This window comes from Castor canadensis, chromosome 2, assembly GCF_047511655.1.
Source record: "Castor canadensis chromosome 2, mCasCan1.hap1v2, whole genome shotgun sequence".
NCBI lineage: Eukaryota > Metazoa > Chordata > Mammalia > Rodentia > Castoridae > Castor > Castor canadensis.
Window position 1 is genome coordinate 86,818,157 of NC_133387.1, and position 26,650 is coordinate 86,844,806.

General features: G+C 34.1%; 1 protein-coding gene across 5 annotated transcripts in view; it reads left to right on the plus strand.

Moving 5' to 3' along the window:
• Tax1bp1 (Tax1 binding protein 1) overlaps positions 1-26,650 on the plus strand; it is a 59,140-nt gene that overhangs the window by 10,115 nt on the left and 22,375 nt on the right. For 4 of the 5 annotated variants that reach the window (XM_074065191.1, XM_074065194.1, XM_020180008.2 and 1 more), the window contains exons 3-11: positions 6,181-6,283; positions 11,025-11,212; positions 14,766-14,924; positions 20,729-20,877; positions 20,958-21,048; positions 23,260-23,442; positions 24,820-25,044; positions 25,580-25,726; positions 26,207-26,333. In XM_074065191.1, the coding sequence (XP_073921292.1) occupies positions 6,181-6,283; positions 11,025-11,212; positions 14,766-14,924; positions 20,729-20,877; positions 20,958-21,048; positions 23,260-23,442; positions 24,820-25,044; positions 25,580-25,726; positions 26,207-26,333 (1,372 nt within the window). The remainder of the gene's footprint in view (positions 1-6,180; positions 6,284-11,024; positions 11,213-14,765; positions 14,925-20,728; positions 20,878-20,957; positions 21,049-23,259; positions 23,443-24,819; positions 25,045-25,579; positions 25,727-26,206; positions 26,334-26,650) is intronic. The other variant, XM_074065193.1, reaches the window with a different exon arrangement.

The following is a 26,650-nucleotide window of genomic DNA, read 5'->3' on the forward strand; positions in this document are numbered from 1 at the left end:
TTCAATCCCTAGCACCATATACCTAGTTTTTTTTTTAACTGTTCTCTAATGTTGATTAATTTTAAGTAAAACAAATCTGCAATGTGTTTATTATTTTATATTTATACATAAATATATATATATATAATTTTTTTAAATATATATAGTTGGGGGGGAAGGGTGGTAGTACTGAAGTTTGAATTTAGGGCTTCATGTTTGCTAGGCAGGCACTCTACCACTTGAGTAGGGCCTCCAGCCCTTATTTTGTATTTTACAGAAATCTCTTATCTGAGTGTTAACCCTCCATTTTACAGTGGGAGAGAAAAAGTCCAGAGAGAAAAATGACTTGTTCAAGATGATCCTTTTAATGTTGGAGATCTGAATGTCATATAATTCGACATTTGAGAATTGTTCTCTCAGTTTGGGCATGGCTCAAGTTGCAGAGTGACTGCCAAGCTCAAGGCTGAGTTCAAACCCCAGTACTGTGCTCCCCACCTTCCCCCTCCAAAAAAAAAAAAAAAAAACAAAGAAAAAATGTAAATTTACCTACATTGTCTCTGGGCTGGGGGATGGCCAAAGTAGTAGAAGTTCAGGCCCTGAGTTTATACTCCAGTACTGGGGGAAAAATAAGTTCTGTTTGCTTGAGCAAGAGATGTAATGAAACAAAATAAGCAGCAGAGTTGCTAATAAGTTCAACATGCATTTTCTGCAGTGATAGAATTAAAAGTACAGGAAATGATTAAGAACTGTACCTGATGGGCATATCTTTATCATTAAATCCAATATTAGTGTAGTCAAACGTCACGTTTTTGAGTTTCATTCATGAAGTTGATTTAGTCTTATTTATATAAATACATAAGCATAAGAAGTTTCTTTATTATATTGTTTATACAGATTAATTTACCTTAGAATTAAAATAATTTATAATAACACTAAAAGTCCCTGAGTATTTTATTTTTAAAAAGTAAAAAACAGTTCTCATGTTTCAGAGTTGAAATTGGGAAAGGAAAGTGGTTATGGGTCCAGAATCACATAGCTAATTGGTGATAGTATATTGTGGATTAGGAAACAAAACCTCTGTGTATAGTACTGTTCTAACTGCTTCATGCTGCCAACCAGATCAAAAACTAAGTTAACTGGTGTGGAAAGTAGACTAAACTACAATTGAAGATTTTGTTTCAAGCTTGTTTCTCAATACCTTTTGTTGAAGAGACTATCCTTTTCTTATTGGGTAGCCTTGGCACCCTTCTCAAAGATAATTCGGCTTTATTTGTCAAGGTTAATTTGTGGACCTTTTATTCTGTTAGACATCATGTCTGCTGTTAAGCCAGTGTCATACTGTTTTGTTTACTGTTGCTTTCTGTAGCATGTTTCCCAATCAGGAAGTACAGAGTCTCTAGTTACAGTTTTTCTTTGCAGGATTGTTTTGCTATTTGGGGTCCTTTAAGATTGCCTAAGGATTTTACAGTTATTTTTCTATTTCTGCAAAAAAGGCCACTGGAACTTAATTATTGGGATTATATTGAATCTGTAGATCAGTTTGGGTAGCATTGACATTTTAAATTTCATTGTTTTACAGTGTTCATTGTGCAGGCCTTTATCTCTGATTAAATTTATTCCTAAGTATTTTATTCTTTTTAATGCTAGTATAAATGAAACTGTTTTCTCAATTTCCTTTATGGATTGCTCATTGCTAGTATATAGAAATGCAACTGATTTTTGAGTGTTGATTTTTTTGTATTTTGCCATTTCACTGACTTTATTTATTCTAACAGTGGATTCTGTATGTGTGGGGTGGGGAGGGAGTTTTGACCTCAGGGCCTCACGCTTTTGGGCAGATGCTCTACCACTTTAGCCACTCTGCCAGTTCTAGAAATTTCTATATATGACATTGATGTCATTTATGAACAGGTAATTTTACTTCATTTCTGGTTTTGGAAATTTTTTATTTAGTTTTCTTGCTTAAATTCTCTGGCTAAAACTTCTACTACTGTGTAAAGGTCTTGCCCTATTTGTGATCCTAGAGGGAAAGCTTTCAGTTTTTTTCACCACTGAGTTGATGTTAAATGTGGACTTTTCAAATTGAGGTCATTTCCTTCTAAACCTAATTAGTTCAGTGTTTTTTGTTTTATTTTTGGCTTTGAATTTTGTCCCCCCCCCCTTTTTTTTTTTTGCATCAGTTGAGATGATCATGTAGAGTTTCCTCCTCTTCTGTTAATGTAGCATATTGATAGATTTTCATATATTGAACAATTCTTTCATTCCAGGAATAAATTCCACTTGGTCATGGTGCATAATAATTTTAATAAGTTGTTGAATTTTGTTTACTAGTATTTTGTGGAGAATTTTTGTATCAGTATTCCCCAGAGGTTTTGGTTTGTAATATTCTTAGAGTATCTTTGTCTCGTTTTGGTATGATGGTAATATTGCCCTCATACTGTGAATTTAGGAATATGTTTCCTCCTAGCAGGGTGCTGGTGGCTCACTAGCTACTCAGGAGGTAGAGATCAGGAGGATTGAGGTTTGAGACATCCCTGGGCCAAGAGTTCTATAGACCCTGTCTCAAAATACTCAACTCAAAAAAGGGCTGGCAGAGTGGTTCAAGTGGTAGAGTGTCTGCCTAACACACATGAGGTCCTGAGTTCAACCCCAGTATTGGCACCCCCCCCCAAAAAAAAAAGTTTCCTCCTCTTAAACTTTTTGGATGAATTTGAGAAACATTGATGTTACTTCTTCTTTAAGTGTTTAGTAGAATTCTCTGAGGAAGCTATCTGGCCGTAGGCTTTTATTTGTTGGAAGATTTTTAATTACTGATTCAATCTTCTTACCAGTTATAGGTCTGTTCAGGTATTTTTCATTTCTTCATGGTTAATGGGCCATCCAGTTATAGAAATTTATCCAATGTTTCTATGTTTTCCAGTTTCCTGGTGTACAATTGTATGTAGTTTCTTATTCTTTTTATTTCCTTGGCACCAATCATATTGTCTTCTTTTTCATATCTTATTTTTTGTTAGTCTTTTTTTCTTAGTTCATCTTGCTAAAGGGTTGACCTATTAAAAAAAAATCTCTTAGTTTTGTTGATTTTTCCTTTGTTTTTATATCTTCTTATCTCTGCTCTAATCTTTATTAGTTCCTTTGTCCTTCCTTCTATTAATTTTGGATTTAAATTATGTTTCTAGTTTCTTGAGATGTAAAGTTTGATGGTTGCTTTGAGATTGTTTTTCACCCCTAAAGTAGGCATTTACTGCTCTAAACTCTTTGGTATTGCTTTTTGATGCATCTAATAAATTTTGGTGTGTTTTTGTTTTAACTTACCTGCAGATTTTTTAATTTCTTTTTTGATTTCCTTTTTAAATTTTATTTCTTGTTATTTCTTACTTGGCATATTTGTTCAGTAGTGTGTTACTTAATTTTCTGCATATTTGTGAATTTTCCAATATTTCTATAGATTAGATTTCTAGTTTCGTTCTGTTGTGGTTGGAAAAAATAAGTTCTTGTTAAGACTTGTTTTCTCTCAGGTCTGGGGGTGTGACTCAAGTGGTAGCACTACAGTCTAGCAAGTGCAAGGCCCTGAGTTCAAACCCCAGTAATACTTTCCTGCTCCCTAAAAGATTTGTCCCATGTTCCCGCCCCCAACATGGTTTCATGCATGCTAGGCAAGTGCTGTATCACTGAGCTAAAACTGCTGACTCCTGATAAGACTTGTTTTGTAGCCTAATGTGATTTGTCTTAGAGTGTCTCATGGTGTGCTTGAGAAGAATGTATATTCTGTTATTGGATGGAGTGTCATGTATATATCTATTAGATCCAGTTGGTCTGTAGTGTTCAAGTCTTCTGTTTCCTTACTGATACTCTGTTTGGTGGTTGATGTGTCCAGTATTAAAACTGAGGTGTTGAAATTTTCTATTACCGTTTTATTATTTCTATCTCCTTTAATTCTGTCAGTGTTTGCCTTCTGTATTTGGGTGGTCTGCTGTGTGGTGCATATAATTGTTACATATTCCTGTTGAATTCACATTTTTATCATTATATAATGTTCTTATTGTCTCTTCTGACAGTTTTTGAGCTAAATTATTTCATGTGATGTATGTTTGGTCACCACTTACAAGGAATAGCATTTTACATTCTTTGACTTTCAGCCTTTGTCCTTATGTCTAAAGTAGGGTCTCTTGTGACGGAATGTAGTTGTACCTTGATTTTGTTTATTTTTTACAATTCATTGAGTTACTCTGGGCCTTTGATTGGGAAGTTTAATGCATTTACTTTAAAATTCATTGCTAATTAAGGAGGATTTACCATTGCCATTTTGTTAATTGTTCTCTCTTAGTACTGGAGGTTGAACTTTGAGCTCAGAGATTCATGCTTGTAAGGCAGGCTCTTCAGTGCTTTTGAGCCACTCTGCCTATCCCTCTTTGGCTACTCCACCCCCCCCCCTTTTTTTTGAGATAGGGTCTTGCTTTGTGTCTGCACTGGTCTGGACTGCTGTCCTCCTGTTTGTGCTTCCCTGTGTAGCTGAGTGTGACAGGCATGTACCACTCGTGCCCAGCCATTGGTTACTGAAATGGGGTCTCCTGAACCTTTTGCTGATACTGGCCCCAAAGTCAGTCCTTTTTATCTCTGCCTCTCAAATAGGTAGGATTACAGACTTGAGCTACCACTAGGCCCTGTTAATTGTTTTCGATATGTCTTTTAAGGTATATTGTATCTGTTTTTCTCTTTTGCTACTTTTTTGAATTTTGTTGATTTTTTTTTTAAACACTGATGTTCTTTTTTTAAATTTTATCATTTTTACATTTAGTTACATGTGAACAATTATAGATTCATAGTGTCAGAGTTAGAAGGAAAGAGGTGGTGTTTCAGAAAATTTGAAGAGTATTTTTTATTCTGCTAGAATAGGAGTGAGTGGTGTTTTGGTGGTTAACAACTTGAATTTTAGGCTCAAATTCTTACTGCCATTTATAATTTTTTTATTGGTGGGGGTACTGGGTCTTGAACTTAGGGCTTCTTACTTGCTAGGTAAGTACTCTACCATTTGAGGTACACTCCTAGTCTTCATGTTAACAGTTTTATGTGTTATCTTTCACAAATAAATGGCACACTGGCTTCATTTTTCTGTTGTCTATAATCTTAGGCCAATCAGAATCATAGAACATATCTAATTACACTCTGTGGTATTTCTTATAATAGCAAAAGGATATCTAGTACCTGTTTTAAGCATCTGTAATATGCAGTATTTAATACAGTATAATATGTCTGGACTGTATAGATTAAGATATGATATATATATATGTATTTGCTTTAGGCTCAACTATTTTAGCAATAGGGTTGATGTATATATAAGTGCTATAGACCTTTTTACGGAGTTTATGACCTGGCTATAGGCAAGACTTGCCAGAGCTGAGAGATAAGTGAATTTAGCTACTGGCTTTAAGGAGGAGGAGGAGGGTGCCTATATAAAACTAAACAAAACAAAAAGCTTAAATTTGAGCTGGAAGTGTGGTTCAAGTGGTGAAGTGCTTGCCTACCAACCACAAGGCCCTGAGTTCAAACACCAGCTCCCCCCCCAAAAAAAATCCCCAAAATTTAAATTTTGAGGTAAAAAATAGTATGTCTGATAATTCACTGTGTAATAGTCAGGTTTAAGCAAAACAGAAGTTTTTATATTGGATCATAATTATGTACAGATTATCCTTAAATTAGATAGCAAATTGCATTTGAATACATAGTAGAAACTTTTTTGATTTATGTAGACTGTTACAGCTGTATCCCATAGCTTAATAAAAACTCATAAGTAGACATGCTAGTTAAAACACTCATGATTTATAAATGAATACGTTTGCCATGTTTTAACTCTAGGATATAATAATAAAAAAAAAACCCAGCATGTTATAACATACCTGGCTAATAATATTACACTATTTGCTTAGATTCTTCCCCTCCCCGCCCCCCCAACATTTTTGAGACAAGGTCTTGTTGTGTAGCCCAGTCTGGCCTCAAATTCTCAATCCTCCTGCCTCAGCATCCCGAGAGCTGGACTTAGAGGCATGATCTTCCATTCTCAGCAGTTTGTATTTTTCTTGATTTGAAAATATTTACATAAAAACCTTTTGTCTGTCACATGTGTTATTGATGGCTAACTTCATGTAAACTGAGAACATCACACCTGGCTTAATCCTTTCACCCCATTTTGTTGTTCTTTAGGTTGGATGGAGTACTGCCCGTGATTATTACACATTTTTGTGGTCTCCTATGCCTGAACATTATGTAGAAGGATCAACAGTCAATTGTGTGCTGGCATTTCAAGGTAAAGACTGAAAACTGTAGAACTTAACAAAACTAGATGTCTTATTGCTGTTAAAATGTTGCACCCAATTGTAATGATCTGTTTAGGCATATTCTGGGAACTGTTGAGCAGAAGTCATAATGTAAATACCAAGTGTAGGTCACATGGTATTTTTAATAGTTTTAGAAAGGTTTTTTTTTTGTTTAACTTTGATTAAAGATACTGGGTTTCTTTCCAGATCTTCACTTTTTAAAAAATTTTGTCAAATGAGAAAATATAATGCTATTACTAATATTAGGGGAGGGAGGCATGGGGAAAGGTTGATCATTGGGTACTAAGTTGCAGTTAAATGGAAGTGAAAAGTTTTGTTATGCTATTATTGCACAGTAGAATGACTATAAATAACAATTGTGTATTTTATGTCCCAAAAGCTAGGAAAAAGAATTTTGAATGTTTTTTGCCATAAAAAAGTGATGAATTTTGAGGAGATACAAGTACTTAATCTTATCTCACAGTGGATACATCAAAACATCATATGGCACCTTATTAATATGTACAATTTTTATGTATCAGTTAAAAAATGAATTTAATAGAAAAATGGACTCATTAAAAAAAAGCCAAGAATGTAGCAAATTATAGGTGAGGAAAGTAATCCAGATGAAAATCACAGATGATAAACAGAATTTTGAGTAGTTATATTGCCATCTGAAGGTTCCTGTAAAATGGATACAAATGAGTAATGGAGAATTCACTCTTAGCTTAGCATTATATACAGATTTTTTAAAGGTATTGTTATGTAGGTATTTTTGTCATAAGCTCACAATATGGATGAATCTTGAGGACATTATGCCAAGTTAAATCAGCCAGTCAAGAAAGACAAATGCTGCATAATTCCACTTATATGAAATCCCCAGAGTAGACAAGCTTGTGGAGTTAGAAAGTAAGACGGTGATTGCCAAGGCCTAAGGGAAGAGTGCAATATGGGGTTATTATTTAATGGACTGGGAATTTCAGTTTTGTAAGGCAAAGAGAGTTCTGGAGATGGATAGTGCAAGTGGTTACACAACAGTGTGAATAAATGCACTCAGCACTGAGTTATATAATTTAAAATGATTAAAATAAATTTTATGTTCTGTGTTTTTCATAATTTAAAAAATAGAAAAAAATACCCTATTAGAAAGATGCCACAATTTTTGCAGAATGGTAAAGAAGTTTAAAAGCTAACAAAAAGGAAAAAAAAAAGCATCCAGTTTGTTTATACCTTAAAAACATTTTCGTGGGAGTTAAGCATAAATGTAAGAAATTTATAAAGTTTTTAAATTTACTATTTTTTATTTTGAATTTTGAAATCCAGAAATAAAAGCCTCTACCTTGGGCTACACATGTAGCTCAATGGTAAACATACCCAGCATTCAAGAGGCTCCCTCCCACCTCTCCTTCCCGCACCCAAAAAAGCTTTTGTCTGCCTAGAAATCTTTTGTTTGTCAGATAAAGAAGTCAGGGTAGAGTCATGGGAAAACTTGGTCATAGACTATTAGAGCTAGCAGAGCTATCAAATACAGTCTAAATCTTGCTCATTTTGAATGTGTCTCGTGATTCCAGAAATGCAGAACTCAAAATAGGTAACAAAAATACATAAATGTGGAGATTGGGAGGGTCAAGGTTTGAGGGCAGCCTGGATAAAGAGTTAGCATCTTAATAAGCTGAACATGATGGTGCGTGCTTGTGCTGTGTGGGAGGCCTCGTGGCCCTGGCCAAGATCCTACCTGAAAAACAGCTTGAAGCAAAAGGCACTGTTGCAGAGGTTCAGGTGGTAGAGTACCTGCCTACCAAGCACAAGGACCTGAGTTAAACCCCATAAAAACAGTGGGGTTTCTCAGTGGACTCCTTTGTTTATTTTACTGAGTGCTAATGTCATAGGTTATACAACTTGACTCATTTGATTTTTACTTTTTCTTTTATTTTTTAGACAAATAATTTTAACATGCACCTCTGAATCATCACATTTCTCTCAAATAGTATTTGAACTATTTTTTAAGCAGGTTATTGTAATGAGATTTTTGTTTTCTAAATTATTAGATCTTGAATGTCTATAAAATCTCTTTTTTTGGAGAGAGGGTCTCACTATGCAATGCACAGTGGCCTAGAAAGTGATCTTCCTGCCTCAGTTTCCTGAGTGTAGGGACTATAGATGTATACCACCATGATCAGCTAATTTATAGAATTTCTAATGTCATGATATGAGAGCTAATTAACCAGACTATTTTTGTTTCCTGTTTAAGTTTTAAAAATAAGTTTAGTGGGTATGAGGAATTTTACTTTGCTTTGCATTAATGAATTTAGCAATAGATGCTAGGTATAGACTTTTTTTTTTTAATTGCAAGATGTACACCTGTGACACTTAAATTTTTTTTATATTTTGAAATAACTTTTAGAAACAAAATTTTCAATAACTCATTTATACCGTATATACCATTTTGCCTGGCCTTTTCTAGTGTTAACGTCTTGCATGATCATAGTACATTTATTTTTAAAAATAGTAATTTGACATTGACACAATACTCTTGACTAAATAAAGTACAAATTTTAATTCAAGTTTCACCAATGTTTCCACCATTGTTTTTTCTGTTCTTGTATCTAGTTCCAATGCGGTATGTTACATTTCTTTGTCATATCTGTTTAGTTTCCTTGGTTTGTGGTTATCTTTGATTTTTTTTTTTTTTAGCATGTCTCTTATTTTGGATTTGTTTGCTATTTTCTCATGGTTAGATTAATGTATAATTTTGAAGAGAGTTGTTGAAGGGATGTACCTTTCTTAGTGCATTGTACTTGATGTCCGCATATCTTACTACTTACGCTAATAATCTTGGATCATTAGTTAGGTGGTATCATCTGGTTTTTCCACCATAAATAAAGTTAGTTTTCTCTTTGTAATGAATATTATGGGGAAGCTACTTTGAAACTAGAAAAATTGTTTTTCTTCATCTTTTCAGCCACAGCAATCATGGTACTTGTCTAACAACATTACTTGTGCATTAGTTGGAATTACAATGTTAGGAAGAGTTGCCCTTTTCTCCATGATCTCATTTTCTTCTGTGAAATAAAGCCTGATACTCTTTAATTTTTGTTGCTTGAATTTTTCTGGCTTTGGCCATTGGGAGCTCCTTCAGATGGGCTCCAGTACTTTTTGGTATGCCCCTTCCCCTTTCAAATTTGTTTTTGAGGACTTACTATTTGCTTTCAAGCACCACAAGAAGTTTCTGACTTGTTTTGTGTATTCTCTGTCTGTCCTCTGTTTCTAAGCACAAAACCAACTGTTTTTTAAAGAATGAAGTGTAGTTATTATAATAAAAGAGGCTGAAAATTTTAGGACAGGGAAGAATAGGCATATTGAGAGTAGATTTGGGAGTAGATATTAATTAGGTGAATGTTTTCATCTTTGTTTATGCATAGTTGGAGGCTTCCTTTTTACAAGGCATTGTGAGTGATTCTGGAATTTACTCATGCATACACACACACCCCCTGGAATTTACTCATGCATGTACACACACACACACACACACACACACACACACACACACTCTCTGGAATTTACTCATGCATACACACACACACATGCAGGTGCATGCATCTGCACTCAGTTATGTGTATCTATATCTGCCCTCAGTAGTTTTGAGGCCTGTTGTAGGATATAAACATGTACCAAAAGCTGGCTGTGGTAGCACATGCCTGTAGCACGTAATCTCAGCTACTAGAGAGGCCAAGGTTGGGAGGATCAAGAGTTTGAGGCCAGCTTGGACCATTTCATGAGACCCTGTCTCAAAAAAGAAAAATAGGAAAAGGACTAGGGAGGTAGTTCAGTGGTAGAGCACTTACCTACTGTATGTGAGGCCTTGGATTCACTCTCCAGCACCCTACCCCTTGCAAAGGCATGTGTATAATGAATAGTAATGCAGAATATACTATTGAGGTATTTTTGTGTGAAATTTGGAGAGGAGATAATGATTAACTTTGAGTAAGTACAATCCAGCAAAATTTAAAAGGGTGGGTAACAATTGAAGAAAGAAGGAAACAAATATTGAACACATACTATTTGTCAAATGTTTTGTGTACATTATCTGTTTACTTAGTAATTCTGAGATAAATGACCTATTTATTTATACAGATAAGAACATATGTCTCAGGGAGGTTAATAAAGAGTTGTTGAGTTGGATTTCTTGAATAGATCTGTGTGGTTCCAAAGCTTATTTTTGTTGTATTACACTAGTAGGCCTCATCCTCTTTTCTCCCCTTATATAGTTAATTTGTGCAGCATATTCCTGTAGTTAATGTTTCCTTTTTTACATGTAATGAATGTCAAATTGGAGAGAAATCTTTTTTTAAATAACATATTTCTACCCCCATCACTCCCAGTCTACCTCAGATTTTTATATTGAGTCTTCCCTTATTCCTCCTATAGCCTGTTTCCCATTTTGAAGTATTTGTGCCTCCCACATGAGTTGGTTTTGCCTGAGTTAAGATGGAGGGGAAAGCATATTCTAGATAAAAATATTTAGAACTAGGAGTTGAAATTTTTGAGTATGTTTGAGGGGGAAGGAAAGAGTCTAGTTTTGTCAGATAAGTTTGTGAAACCCAGGAGGAAAGACATATTCCAGATTTGTGCTTAAACAGTGTGAGGAATGAGAGATGGAAAGTATTGTAATTAAATTGAAATAACATTTTATACTAGTTTAATAATTTTTGTTTGTTAACCACGTCTTAGGGTATTATCTTCCAAATGATGATGGGGAGTTTTATCAGTTCTGTTACGTTACCCATAAGGGTGAAATTCGTGGAGCAAGTACACCATTCCAATTTCGAGCTTCTTCTCCAGTTGAAGAGTTGCTTACTATGGAAGATGAAGGAAATTCTGACATGTTGGTGGTGACCACAAAAGCTGGCCTTCTTGAGGTTGGTACCAACAGTGAGATAAAGCTCATATTCGCTGATATTTGAATTATAAAAGAGTGTCAAAATCAAATGTTTTTAAACTAAATTAAGAAACCTAGAGTATCTCTTAAAAATACTTTAAAAGTTAATTTTGGTCATAATTATTTTCTTGGTTACCATTGGGATAGGGACTGTCCTTGGCCTAAGGGTATTTTGTGCAGTAAATACCTGTCTAGAGAATTTAGACCTAACGCTTTTGTTATCTTTCCTAATGTGCTGGTTGTCGAATAGTACAGATTTGAGGGATCAAGCTGGTTGGAAGAGTAGCATGTGCAGTAATTGGATGTAAACTGTGTTTCGTTACACTGTGAGCATGCTCGCTCTCTATCAGCATGGCAACAAGTCAGGAAGAATACCCGTCTCTTAACTTAGGTTAAACAGCTTTAGAGTGATTCTTTTCCTTTTTCATCTGATTTAAATGAGTAAACTTAGAGTAATAATAATTTGAAAAGAAAAGGTGAAAGATCTTTCACTATTTGGTGTTTTTTTTTTTTGTAATTGATATTATGAAGTCACTGGCTAATCTAATAATGCTTTACATTTTAATTTTTAGTAGCCATGAAAAGAAAAGAAAATAACATTTTTTTCTCATTTTTAAGGTCACATTTTCTGACATATTTATCCTATACCTGAAAAACTAGAATGCTATATTTTGAATTATTGTGATTAATTACAGTTAGTCCTTTTGTTGCAATAATTAGAAAAATAGCCTTTTAGATTGGTTTACTATATATTTTTTGCCAATTTGCATCATTTTGTCTGTTGTAGATCATTGCTTTTTCTTTATAGTCAGATGGATCTTTTTAAACATGTAAATACTTCATGCCTTTAATTTTACTTTGTTTACCTTTAAGAACTGAGACCAGAGAACAAATGACAAGAGGTTATACTATACTACTTTTATAAGACAGTTGAACTAGAAGGTTAGAAGGAACCAATCATTTTTTACTGTGAATTCTCCCATATCTTTCCTTCCTCTTTCCAGAAATTCCTCTCTTATCTTAAATAAAGAAATGTAACTTTTATAGGGTGACTAAAACATTTTGTAGTGACAATTGCCTGACTATCAGTGTTTCTAGCCTGGTATTTGAATGCTAGTCAAAGATTCTGAAACAAGCCCTGGTCTTAAGAAGAATGCAACTAGCATTTATATTGCAGTTTTTTGAATACTTGTTAGACCACCCTGATTTCAAGCACTCCAATTTGGCACCCATATCTCTGTAGTGCTTTTTTACCAAGTAAATTGGGACATAGCACAAATCTATTTAACTTCCTCCTTCCACACAAAGGATATAAAGAAAATTTAAATTGTTGTCTTTTTTCAGATAAATATTCTGAGGTAAAAGTTTTTAAAATTTTCACATTCATTAAAATCATCAGTAATTTTGTCTAATACTCTACAAAATTAATACAACTGTGAGATACTATCTGGGTTCCTGCTGATACTAAAAGTGTTTAATGAAACATAATCCTGCAGTTTGTGAACATGAATGGGCAATAGATTAAAAAAGACATTTTAGGAATAGTAAGAGATGGTTGACTATGGTGTATGTATCTCTTGGGTGATATAAAAACCATTATTAGTGTTTTCTTAGCTATGGTAGTAGCAGTGGTCGAAAAGGAGACTGCCCTTATCTTGAAGTACTTAGGGATAAAATTTCTGTAGTTGTGTTTCACATGGTTTAGTAAAACAAAACAAACAAAACAAAAAAATTGCATAAATAAGCAATACATGAGAGACGAAATAAACATGGCAAAATAATAATTAGTATATGTGTGTTCATTGTAAAATTTTAACTTTTTTGTATGACTTATTTCAGAATACAAATGTGTGGGCAGAAATTAGATTACTTATATATATATATTTCTGTAGTGCTGGGAATTGAATCCATGGCCTTGCGCATGCTAGGCAAGGCGTTTTCACTCAGTTATATCTCCAGGCCTGGATTTGTGTTCATCGTTACATAACTTAAATTCTTTTAAAAATTTCCTGCTTATTCCTTGTAGAAAGCATTGTGAATTAAATAAAACACTAGAAAAAAGTGTTTCTTGATAATGTTTGTTGTACTAGGCCAAGACTTAATCTTCATTTTAAATCTGCCAGAAAGTTTTTGAGCCAGATTTAATGCAAAATTAACAATGCTATTAACCTTAAGGGTTAATATACTTGGATGGTCCTAATTTTCTTTTGACTTTATGGAATGTCATTTATTGTAATCTACCATAAATCATTTTTTAAATAGGTAAGGCATTAAAGAAGTTTAATGATTAAATAAATAAACTTTTCCCTTTTGAGAGTATTTCTCCTGGCAGTTTGATTGGTATGTTGGTACAGATATTTAAGGATCATTCTAAAAGTTTTCAGCTATTCAGCTTTCATATAAGCCATTTTAATCACTTTGATCTATGATTCTATGACCCTGGAAAAGTTTTTTTTTTTTTTTTGGTGTGGTGCTGGGAATCAAACCAAAGGTCTTGTGCATGCTAGGCAAGCATTCTACCACTGAGCCACAACTAAATTTGTGGTGTACTGGGGAAAAACATTTTATTTTACCAGATAAGTTTATAATGGTTTCTTTGCAAAGTCTTCTCTCTGAGTTTCCCTTCTTCCCCTGGTTAAAAGCAAAGACTTCTTATTGCAAGAGAAATACTAACCATTTTGTTTTCTACCATCTTAGCTCTTTTAATTTAGTAATTTTTTTGAACTTCAGAAGTGCAGATTTTCCTGAACTGAGTGATTATTAGTGCTTCCATAAGAGCCAATTATATTGTTAATACATTATAGTTGTAATCTATATTCTAAAATCTACATTTTTACCTACAATGATTGTTTTGTTTAGCCAAATGGTAGCCATTTTATTTGTATATTGAATCTATAAATTATGCAAAATATATATTATATATGAAGTTTACCCTTTGACATAATATTTTAAGAACCAAAACTTTTAATGGTAATGCCATAGATTTCTTACATAACATTGATTGTAAATTCTTCAGTATTCCAAGATTTCCTATAGGTTTGCATTCATGAAGAGGTACAGGACTAGAGGTGAGGCTCAAGTGGTAGAATACCTGCTTTGCAAGCACAAAGCCCTGAGTTCAAACCCCAGTCCCACAAAAAAAAAGATACACATTTTTCTTTTTATGTGTTTAATTATTACTGTGGATAAGAAATCCCAGTAATTAAGTCATTTAGGAAATTTATATGCCTTAGTTTCAGTATTGATTTGAAAAGTGATTAGCAGGCATCTTTATAATGTATTTCATTTATTTTATGCCTTCTTTTAATATTTCCTCCTTGGCCAACCAAATAAATGTTCAGATTTATGATTCATGAATTTTTTTTTTAACTGAAAACTGATTGATATAAGTAAGTATAATATAAATTTTTTTCTAGTGAATATCTTCTCTTTTTTTTTTTTTTGAAATGGAAAACTAAATTTGTAGTATCATGATTAAGAAAAAAAAAAAAAGCAATTTTTTTCGAGGTTACTTTTCTGTTGTTGCTTTACAGTTGAAAATTGAGAAAACCCTGAAAGAAAAAGAAGAATTATTAAAGTTAATTGCTGTTCTGGAAAAAGAAACGGCACAACTTCGGGAACAAGTTGGAAGAATGGAAATAGAACTTAACCACGAGAAAGAAAGATGTGAGCACCTGCAAGCAGAGCAAAAGGTTAGTTGTGTCCTATGTAACTGATCAGAATTGATAGTATGTTACCCAAAAAACACACCTTTTCCAAGAACTGAACCAATTAAAGGAAGAGAAAAACAGGTATTACAAAAAATAGCATTTAAAAGATATTTATGGAAGAATAAGTCAGTTTCTATTAACCTTTTGCCACAGCTTCTTTTGTGTTTGAAGATGGTTAAAATACTTTTAGACTCTTGGTACCAGGTTTAATGAAGGAGTCCCTGACAACTATTTCGAGATATTTTACATCTAATTCTAGGATATTTGTTGGATTCTTTTAGGGGATGGGGTTCCACTGAAAATACAATTGGAAACAATAAACTGAATGAAAAGAAGATAGAGTAAATTAAAATTGCTTTTCAAAACAGAATTTAGTGTCTAAAACATAGTATTAGGCAGAATTTGAATTTTTTTTTTTTTTTTGAGATGCAACAGCAGTTTTATTAGGAAAGGAAAACAGAGGAGAAAAGCAGAGAGTCTTGTGTGGGTGGAGCTGTAGGAAAACAGTCCAAGCTTTGAAAATTTGTAGTTCTTCATGTGAGAAATATTATACATTATCTTTTTAAAGAAACCTACTTAAAATTGGCATCATTTCTTTAGCAAAGAAAAAGAAGTATAAATAGAAAATTGTGTGGCTTCAGTTGAAATACAAATGAATTTGAGTTTGAAACTGGAAACAAAAAAAAAAAAAGTACTTAGCCATTAATTTGTTTATTTAGTATTTTCACCAGAAGAATGGTTTACTCTGACAAACCTTATACAGGTTGTGATTATATCTATTATATCTTCACAATATCATATATATTATAGCTAGTTGGATATCCATATGTCTAGTGACAGGATTGAACTATTGTTCTCTGAAGTGAAGGTCTTTTCTATTGTTCTTTTGTCTAACAAGGTCTTGACCCTAGAGCAATTGGCTAATAATTGTTAATTGAACTTTTAGTGTAGTGATTTTCATATTTTTTTTTTCTTTGGTGGTATTAGGGCTTGAACTCAAGTCTTCACCTTGAGCCACTCCACCAGCCCTTTTTGTGATGGGTATTTTGAGATAGGGTCTCTCGACTCTATCTTCTTGAAGCCCGGCCTGGCTTCAAACTGTGATCCTCCTGATCTCTGCCTCCTGAGTAGCTAGGATTACAGGCATGAGCCACTGACGCCTGACTTTTGATTTACATTTTTATACTCCAGTAGAGTGGTTATATATTATATACCAGAGTAGAGGTGATGTTCAAATAGGTACATTCTGAAAAGATTTCTCTTGCTCTGTTCTATTTGAGGATTGCTCAAATAGAGGGTAAGAATTAGAGGGTAAGCACAACATCAGGTGATGTGTATGTTTACAGATTTCTTTATAAATGTCTGAAAGTTTTCACTCTGCCCTTAATACTCTTAGACTTTCTAATTTTTCTTTTAGTGGGATTTGAACTCTGGGCTTCATGCTTGACAAGAATGTGCTCTATCACTTGAGCCATACCTCCAGTCCTCTGTTAGCCTTTTTAGTTAAATATGTCTCCCCGTGTCCCACTTATTCTTGGGGGAACATTTAGCGTCTTGTAGTAGGCTATAGGAAGTAGGGTTTTTTATTTGCTAAAGGAACCACTTCTTTCATTTGAACTTTTAAAACAGATTTACCAAAATGTATTTACTTTTAGGACATTTAGCTAAAATTTTTACCTTTTCCTTGTAACTCTCTTGCTATTTATTGTTGTTGTTGTTTCTTGATAAAGGGTCTCACTGCGTGTCCCAGATTAGCCTGAAATGCAGTATGTAGTCCATGGTGGCTTTGAACTTTTGATCCTGTTGCTTCTGCTTCTTGAGTGCTGAATTTATAGGCCAGCATGTCTAGCTCCCTTGCTATTTTTGTGTAGTTATTACTCTTCTCCATTCTGTACATATTTCTCCCATTAATTGTATCTAGATTTGGCAGTTTTCCAAAGTAGAATGCCAGTCTTTTTTCTTTCAGTCTATTACAAATCACAGGGGTAGGGGTAAGATAGAAAGTGACCCATGGGAAAGACCCATTTCAACATGTCTTAACCCCATGAAATCAAGAATACTCTGGTATGTAGTATGTGGCCTTTGAGGTCACTTGAAATTCAAGGGAAGAAAGGATGATTGGGGAATAGGAATGGCAGAATGATAGGCTTTCATTTGTGTGAAAGTACTCAGATTATCAGGACATAATAGTTGTGTATTAACTGAGCTCTAAACAGTTTCAGGTTCTCTCTGTCCAGGTAATACTCAGACAAGGCTGAATTTTAACAGAATGAGGTTGAGAAAATGGTAGACTGAGGCCTGAGGATTAATGAAGCAAAACTTGAGGGAGTTTGTGGTCTTGATAGCAGGAGAGGTTTTTAGTAGTTTCTATGGCAACTCTTTAAAAGAAGTGTTTTGTTTTTTTTGACAGTACTAGAAATTGAACTCACAGCCTTGTGTTTGCTAGGCAAGCACTCTTACTACTTGAGCCACTCCTCCAGTTTCTTTTGCTTTTAGGTTGTTTTTCTTAGGCTGGCCTCAGATCAAGAGCTTCCTATCTCTGCCTCTCAAGTAGCTATGATTACAGGCATGTACTACCATGCCTGGCTTGATTTTTGTTGTTGTTGTTGTACTGGGGATTGAACCCAGGGCCTCAGCTTGCTAGGCAAATGCTCTACCACTTGAGCCATTCTACCAGTCTCTTGGTTTGTTTGTGAGATAGGGTCTTGTTAAATTTTTCCGAGGCTGGGCAGGAAGAATTCTGATCCTCCTCCCTCTGCTTCCCAAGTTGCTGTGATTACAGGTGTATACCACTATGGCCAGCTTAAGTCTTAATGATAGTCACTAGTCTTGGCAGAGACTGCTTCTCTCTGCTGGTATTCTAAAAATGGAGCATATGCTCCATTGCAAGAATCACTCCATTGGAGTGATTTTTAAAAGATCAGTTTATTATATATTGTCAGTTATATTTTTGCCTGGTAAATTTCTGGAATCAGAGAAGATGCATTTGTATTGTATGTAGCTATCTACATAGCTTTTTATTTTAGTTGATTTCAAGAAGCAGGGTATTGTGGGAAAGTGGGAAAGAGGGAAGGGAATAAAGGGTAGAGGGATATAGTCAAAGCTCGATATCGATATATGTCTATGAAAGTATCACAAAGCCCATTTTTGGTTAAAATACATTAATTATAATAATAGAAAAAGAAGCAAAGTGTTTGAGAATAGTTCAGTTAAGTTAAATGAGTATGATTGAATTTACAATCTGGCTAGCATTTTCCGTAAATGACAATTCTTTTGACAACAATTTTTTTACTTTAAGTATCCTGGTACTAATTAGAATGCTATAATTGTTTCTAGATTATTGCTATACTGTATTTGGTTTCTACTTAACGTATTTGTTTATAATCAAAATTAATACTTTCTTTTCTTAAACATAGGAATAGATGTACTTTTATTTTAACTATGTTTAGTGTGTTGTATCTAGCCAGATGAGTTGTTCACAATCGTTTTATCTAGTTATTCATGTCTGAGGATTAGCAATTTAGACTTGTGGGAATTTGTAATAGTGGCTTATGGGAATAGTGATTTTTTTAAGTTTAGGAAAATAGGAGAGAAATCCCCTGCTTGAATCTGAAATGCCTAAATCTCTGAATCTTCCTTTACCCCAGTTTTTGTGATTATTCTTATTTTGGTATAAATGTAGTTGACTTAATTATTTGTTGAAATTTTTCTTTTTTAATATTAGAATAATTATATCCTTTTGGTATGATTTATAAATGGTTACCAAGTTAGCATCACAAAATTCAGTTCCTCAATAATTATATTATAGATTTTGTTCTCTTAAATTTTTTTTTTTTAAAGAAAAAAGCGTGAGTTTCTGTCCTTTGAAATTTTCATGCTAAGGAAGACTTAGCCACAGTGACGGTGCTTATGTTTAGCTAAGACATGAAAACTAGAGGCCTGAAGAAATAATCTGTATTTTTTTCCATGCCTTTTGAAAATATGCTGAGATGCTGAGAAGCTATCAGGTGTCTTTACAGGTATCAGAGAAAAATTCTGACTCTCAAGATAATTATAGTCAGAATTTGTTTGTGATTCAATACAAAGTTAGCTGACTCAGAAATGAAGCCATTAATTTATTCTCCATTCAGTTGCCTATGATTTTTTTTCTGATTCTTTCTCTATACATTTCTTAGAATGCTGTTTATGCAGTATAGAACTCCATTATGTATAGAATCAAAAATTAGTTTTTGCTTCTGGGCAAACTAGTCTTTGTCCTGGGAAGAAATACCTGGATCACATCTACAGCCTATTTACAGTACCAAGAGACTATTTGGTAAAACTGAAAATAAAAATTATGAAAATCTACTTAGAAAATTCTTTGTCTTTATAAACTAACAAGACATTGAAAATGTCTGATTTTGTAAGAACTGTTTATTGACAAAAATTATAGCAGAGATATTGTAAGTATTACTGGCTTTCTCTGGTATTAAGGCACTGGAGCCAGAAAAGCGTTCTGTTATTGTTGCAAATTTAGAAAGGCAAACATTTGCTTTGAACTAAAATAAAACTGGTAGGGTGTCATTCTACCATTATTGTGATACACTTTTCAATCAAGTATAGATGCAGTGTAGCAGTTTTCATATTCTAGCAAGATATTTAAAGTGACACTGCACCTGTGAGTAAAAATAATTGGCTACGTTACTTTTAAATGACTTAAAAATACTGTCTGTTTGATTTTTAAATTGATAGGATTGTGATATTTTTATTGTTGTTAGGTGGGGGATTTTTAAAATTTTTCTTTTGAGGCATGATTTTGCTTTGTAGATTAGGTACCCTTGAATTCATGATCCTCTTGCCTTAGCCTTCTGAATGGTGAGGTTGGTGTATCACCATGTCCAGCTTTTTAAAAATTATTTTTAACGAAAATAATTTGACTTAGTTCATCAATTCTTTTGATGTATAATTTTCTATAACAGCATCTGTGTATACATAGTTACACTTGAGTCTCAAGATTTTATAAAGTAGCCAGACCTTATTATAGAAGCTTCGGGAGGTGTTTGCTCAAAGTCTTACAAGTTACTTGTCTTAATTGATGTGGTAAATATTTTACCCTAATTTTAAATTATCTTTTGAAAGTAGAACATTCTATTTTAAATAAAAGCCATTTATTTCTTTGATATTTGTTGCAGTATATTTGGATATTTAGACTTTTTCAGTCACACTGGCAAAAACATTAGGAAGAATGCTTTAGGTATTTATTGTAGTGCTTTTCTAGCACTTATCCCAGAAGTGGGTGAACATTGACAGTGTCATTTGTGACCTGAATTGTCATTGGGTTAACGATGAAAATGGAAAATAAACTGAAAACCAAAAATGACTTGTTTTAAATTTTTGTCTCACTTCTGTGCCTGCCCTCTGGTGGAGAAGTTAGTGAAATCAACACACAGGGTCTATGAAAAGTCTGGGAGGGATATATGTATTACTGATTTATTTATAGTTCAGTATATGGAAATTTAATTGTGTGTTAGGGCTTTAGATTTTTATAGTCTTGGCTTAACATTTTGTAGGGAATAAATGTGGCATTAAAAATTTAAGAATACAAAAACCAGGCATGGTAGTGTAAGTCTGTAGTTCCAGCAATAGGGAAGCTGAGGCAGCAGTATTATTTGGGCCCAGGAGTTTGGGGCATCCTGAAGACCCTGTATCTTAAAAAAGTTAAAAACAAAAAGAATATAGAGGTTTCTTAAAGATGTGAGAATTTGCTTTACTGATTATGTTACTGAAAATACCTTGTTGTTTCCAAGGGTCTTATTGAAATATCACAAAGTTTAAAAATGGAAAATGAAGACTTTAAGAAGAGATACAGTGATGCTACATGTAAAGCTCTCCAGCTTGAGGAAGATATTGTTTCAGTGACACATAAAGCAATTGAAAAAGAAACAGAATTAGACAGGTATTTCTGATGCTTTTGATAAATAATTTCAATGATTAATAAAATTTTTTGGTTTGTATTAATGTTACTTCATCTTACAGTTTAAAGGATAAACTCAGAAAGGCACAACATGAAAGAGAACAACTTGAATGTCAGTTGAAGACAGAAAAGGATGAGAAGGAACTTTACAAGGTAATTCCTTCCATTTCTATTATTGCAGTTTTGTAACAAATTACTCCAAGATGCTGTGGGTCAAGATTTGAGAATAACTTAACTGAGCTCTTGGTCTCATATAATTGCAGTCAGGATGTTGCAAGGGTACCAGTCAGCTAAAGGCTTGCTTGAGACTGGGAAACTGGTTTCATGATGGCTCGCTAACGTAGCTTTTGGCAGGAGTCCCTTTAGCTGTCTGCAAGTCTCTTTGAATGTCCTCACAATATGGCAGCCAATTTCCTTCTGAGTGAGCAGTCCAAGAGGGGAAGGGAATTGCTCCTAAAATTAATTTTTAGGGAAGTAATTTGCTGGTATTTTAGATATATAGCAGGTACTGTACAACAAGTGAGAGGTTTAATGATAATAAGATACTTGTTAATCAAAATTTACATAACCAAATTTTGAATACTTAGTGTCTTCAGTGATCGTATTTTAGAGTTTGGCTTTTGGAATAATTTTTTTTCTTTTGACAGCACTGGGATTTGAACTCAGGGCCTCATGCTTGCTAGGCAGGTGCTTTACCAATTGAGCCACTCTGGTAGCCCTTTTTTGTGTGTTGGGCATTTTTGAGATAGGGTTTCCTGAACTGTTTTGCCCAAGGCTGGCTTTGAACTGCAACCCTCCTGACCTCTGCCTCCTGAGTAGCTAGGATCACAGGTTTGAGCCACCAGCACCCTGTTGGATTTTGGAATAATCTTTAGAGATTGTCATTTTACAAAAATATTGCCGCTGCTAATTAATCTTCACCTTCTGAAGTTTTCCTTCCTCCCTCCCTCCCTCCCTTCCTCCCTCCCTTCCTCCCTCCCTCATTCTTTCCCTCCATCCTGGGTTTGTGTGTGTGTGTGTGGTACTGGAGTTGAACTCAGGGCCTTGTGCTTGTTGGGCAAGCATTCTGTCACCTGAGTCATACCTCTAGCCTCTGAAGATTTTCTTTTTTAAGCATTCTGGCAATAGAGAGTAAGTTAACTTAATTGTCAATAATGTTATGGGTGAAAATTGAAACAGATTTTGTTAAGTAGCTAGTATGCATTTCATGTAGGAAGTTCCAGATGAAGAATTTCAAGGACATTATGAGTTGTCAGCTTCATGTCAGGTCACTTTGATGAGGTCTGGCGGAGTGGCTCAAGCAGTAAGAGCACCTTTGTAGCAAGTATGAGGCCCTGAGTTCAAACCCCAGTACTGCCAAAAAAAAAAGCAGAAAGAAAAAAAAAAAAGTCACTGTCATGAACTGACGATTATGAAAAGTAGGTAGTTTTAAAAGTGATGCTGCAAAGGTGTTGGCTACTGACGCCTTCAAAAATCCATTACCTTCTATCCTTAGGAACATGAATTAGTTTTCAACTTTCTTGACATTTTAAAGAGTAACATGCAAGAAACAATTCATTCCTCTCTAGTACCCTTAAGGCAAGATACCCGTTTGGTGGACATTAGTTGTCTATGTTCTTTAAAATTCTAATTATTGAATTTGATTTGTGTATCTGTTAGGAGCAAATCATCAGCCCCCAAAGTTTATGGGAAAAATCTACCTATATATATGTATGTATATATATGCAGTTGGGTTAATTAATTAATAAATATGTCTGTAGACACATGGAAAGTTAAACAAGCAAAAAATTGAATTGCTTGAGATTTGTTTTTGAATGTACACCTTCTAGTTTCCTGGAATTTGGTCATGCTGTTATATGTAAATATACCTATAAGATAATGTTTCTCTAGCAACCAACCACATCCATATACATTTTGAAAGAGAATCTACAGTCATTAAATTAAAAGTTTTTAGAGATCAGGTTAGACTTTGGATTTAATCTCTCTGGTAAATAAAAAAATCTTAGAAAAGCTGAGTTTGGTACCTGTATGCTTATGTAGTCACTTGGAGAAGTTGGGCCTCCTGACACCTTGTCCCTTCCTTTATTTTAATTTTACTTTTTTTTTTTTTTTTTTTTGTAGGCAGGGTCTTTCTATATAGCCCAGGCTGGACTGGCTTGGAACTTCCTATGTAGCTCAAGCTGGCCTTGAATTTGAGAACCTTTTGCCTCAGCTTCCTGAGTGCTGGCATTACAGGCATGAGCCACCTGCCCAGCAACTTTATCATTTTTGAATTAGAAACAAATAATGGCATTTTCAACTTTGACAAACATAGGTATGGCAGTGGAATGCATATATTCTTGACATTTTCAAACACTGTTACAGGTGCATTTGAAGAATACAGAAATAGAAAATACCAAGCTGATATCAGAAGTCCAGACTTTAAAGAATTTAGATGGAAACAAAGAAAGCATGATTACTCATTTCAAGGAAGAAGTTGGCAGACTACAATCGTGTTTGACCGAAAAGGAAAATCTGCAAAGGGCTTTCCTGCTTACCTCAAATAAAGTAAGTCCTTCTGCAATATGTATTTGAAGATTATAAAATATATCTCTAAAGTGTATGTAATATGATTGCCCTTATTTATTTGATTGTTTTATTTTAAATTCTTCCTTGCCAGTTGTTTTGAAAAAGTTTAAGCTACAAAAAGTTGGAAGAACAGAACAGTAAAGCTATATACTGTAAAACATTTTGCCTTTTTTTTTTTTTTTTTTTTTTTTTTTGAGACATAGTCTCATGTTATATAGCCCAGGCTGGTCTCAAACTTGCAGTACTACTGCCTCAGCCTCCCGAGTGCTAGGATTACAGGCATGTACCACCTCTCCCAGCTGGTTTGTTTCATTTCGATGATGATAGGTTTGATAATTTCTTTAAAGGTATTTTTGCCTATTATTATAGAGGTGCCTTTTCTTTCTCTGAAAGTTTTTGATTATTAAGTAATTTGTGGGATAACACTTTAAGATCACATGAGCATCCTGTTCTCCAATAGCTTTTTACCCACTAGTGGCAAGGGCTTCCATTTTCTTACTACCTCATTTTACTATTTGCATAACAATATTTTGGGTTTAAAACTTTTAAAATAAATTCTAAATCGGTTTTGTGTTTTCATAATGATATGACATAGGTTGGAAGGTTGGAAACAACTTTTTTTTTTTCTTTTGAGGTACTGAGGATTAAACTCAGGACCTCACACTTGCTAGGCAAGCACTCCACCACTTGAGTCATACCTGAGTCCTTTTGCTTTTAGTTTGTTTTTCAGATAGGGTCTCACACTTTTATCTGGAGTTGGCCTTAGACTGCAACCCTCCTACCCCACCTCCAGAGTATCTGGTATTAAAGGTATGCACCATCATGCCTGACCCCTTAGAAACATCTTTTAACTGTAATTCTTGGTGTTACAAAGAAGTTTTTGAATAATTTTTAATGTAATCCTAAAATAGGACACTCGGTAGTTTCAGATGGAGAGATTAGGGGTGAATGGCATTCATTTGAGTCTTTTTTGTTTGTTTGTTTTGGGAGTTAGAGGGGCAGTACTGGGGTTTGAATTCAGGGCCTTACTCTTGTTAGGTAGCCACTCAGCCACTTGAGCCACTCCGCCAGCTCTTCATTTGAGTCATATTTCAGCTAGGTCTTTAATCACTGGGTGTTGTCAGCTGACTACCTCTCCTTCAGTGTCTTCATTTATAAAGTAGCAGCAGTGTACCCAGTAGTTACATGGGGAATCTAAAGTCAAGTCTCATTTTAAGTTTTTATTGACATGTACTTCATCTAGTCCTGAATAGAATAGCATTATTTAAAACTTTGGACCTGTTGAAATAATGTAAAATTGTTTCTGTTGCTTTTTTATTTGAATGGTTTAATTACACTGTAATGATCTTTCTTTAGGAAGATACTTTTTTTTTAAAGGAGCAACTTCGGAAAGCAGAGGAACAGGTTCAGGCAACTCGACAAGAAGTTGCGTTTCTGGCTAAAGAACTTAGTGATGCTGTAAATGTTCGAGATAAAACAATGGCAGATCTACATACTGCACGCTTGGAAAATGAGAAAGTGAAAAAGCAATTAGCTGATGCACTGGCAGAACTTAAACTAAATGCTGTGAAAAAAGAACAGGTAAAGCAAGTTCATTTTAAATTTCTGTGTTGATCCAAAAACCACTCTAAGCCCATGAAAAAGAAATCTGTATGTTTAAATAAGTCAGGTCAGATTCCTGATTAGATTGTTTTAAATTTCTATTCATTTTACTTAGCAAATGTAACTTCTTGGGTGAAGTTAATGTAAGTATCAAGAAAAACTTCTATAAGCATAATTCTTAATGCTAGTACAAGCTGCTGTATTAAATATTAAGGTACATATTGCTTTGTTTGGAATTTCTTATTTACTACCTATATAAAATGGTGTTACGGCTATTTATGAGAGCAATCATTGCTCCTCAGGAGGTGGATTAGTTTTCTTTAGTTTAAAAATGAATCTTAGTCTAAGAATATAAAGCTGAATTTATTAGGAAAGTTATTGTGGTTCTGTAGCCAAAACCACAAAACAAATAAAAATAAAAAGCCAGAAAGAAAAATGTGAAAATGAAGTTGGAATTTACTATTACATTATGAGGTATTGGGTTTTTCTCTGTTAGTGTTTCTTTCTTTTTTAGGAAAAGACTGATACACTGGAACATGAATTAAGAAGAGAAGTTGAAGACCTGAAACTCCGTCTTCAAATGGCTGCAGATCATTATAAAGAAAAATTTAAGGAATGCCAGAGACTCCAAAAACAAATAAACAAACTTTCTGACCAGTCAGTAAGTATCATTGCATTCTTACATATTTTTTTGTTTGTAAATAAAATTTATAATATTTTGAATATCAACCTTTTGGGTATAATTTACCTTTTGAGTTTAGGTTATTGACCTAGAAATGTATATAGTAAAGTAGGAAGGCTTTTATGAAAAAACGTTGTTGTTTAATTGCTGTTCACATGTCCAGATTTTGGTCTGTGGCTTTTTGACTTTGTAGTTGAAAACTTGAGAGACTGTGAGATGTCTATGAATGGCAAACTTCGGTGATTTCATAAGAAAAAGCAAAGTAGTTTTCTTTTGCAGCATTTAGATCAATTAAGAAAATGATGTTGTAACTTAGTTTTTGTTGGCTTTTAAAACAAGAGTAACTTTGTGAACTTTCAGGATTTCTTTTTATTATTATTTACATATTTACTAAAGGAAAGAAATATGACTCATTTAGTGAATCATTTAAAAACCATTTTTTGCTGACATTTTGAACAGGCCAATAACAGTAGCATGTTCACAAAGAAGATTGGGAATCAGCAGAAAGTCAGTGATGCTTCAATAAACACAGACCCAGGCACTTCTGCCTCTGCTATAGATGTAAAGCAATCACTACAGTCTGCAGGTAAAAATTTACTTTTTCTGTAGGGTGTCCTGCATTATAAAGTATTGATACTATTTTACACTGCCTTTCTCCATACGGGAGAATTTCAGGGTCCTTATAAAATCCTTACGAGTGAGGGAATTGAGGCAAAGGGGAGAATAAAGGTATAAATGTAACATGTTGTGCATGTGGTGAATATACATAGTGTGAGTGTAAACTTACCTTCATGAGAATATTCACAAGTGTTACAAATAAAAAAGGTGCTGCGAGGACTCTCTTGAGCCATGGGACACAGTGGCCCATATAATGAAACTGAAGAATTGCTATTGCTTAAAATT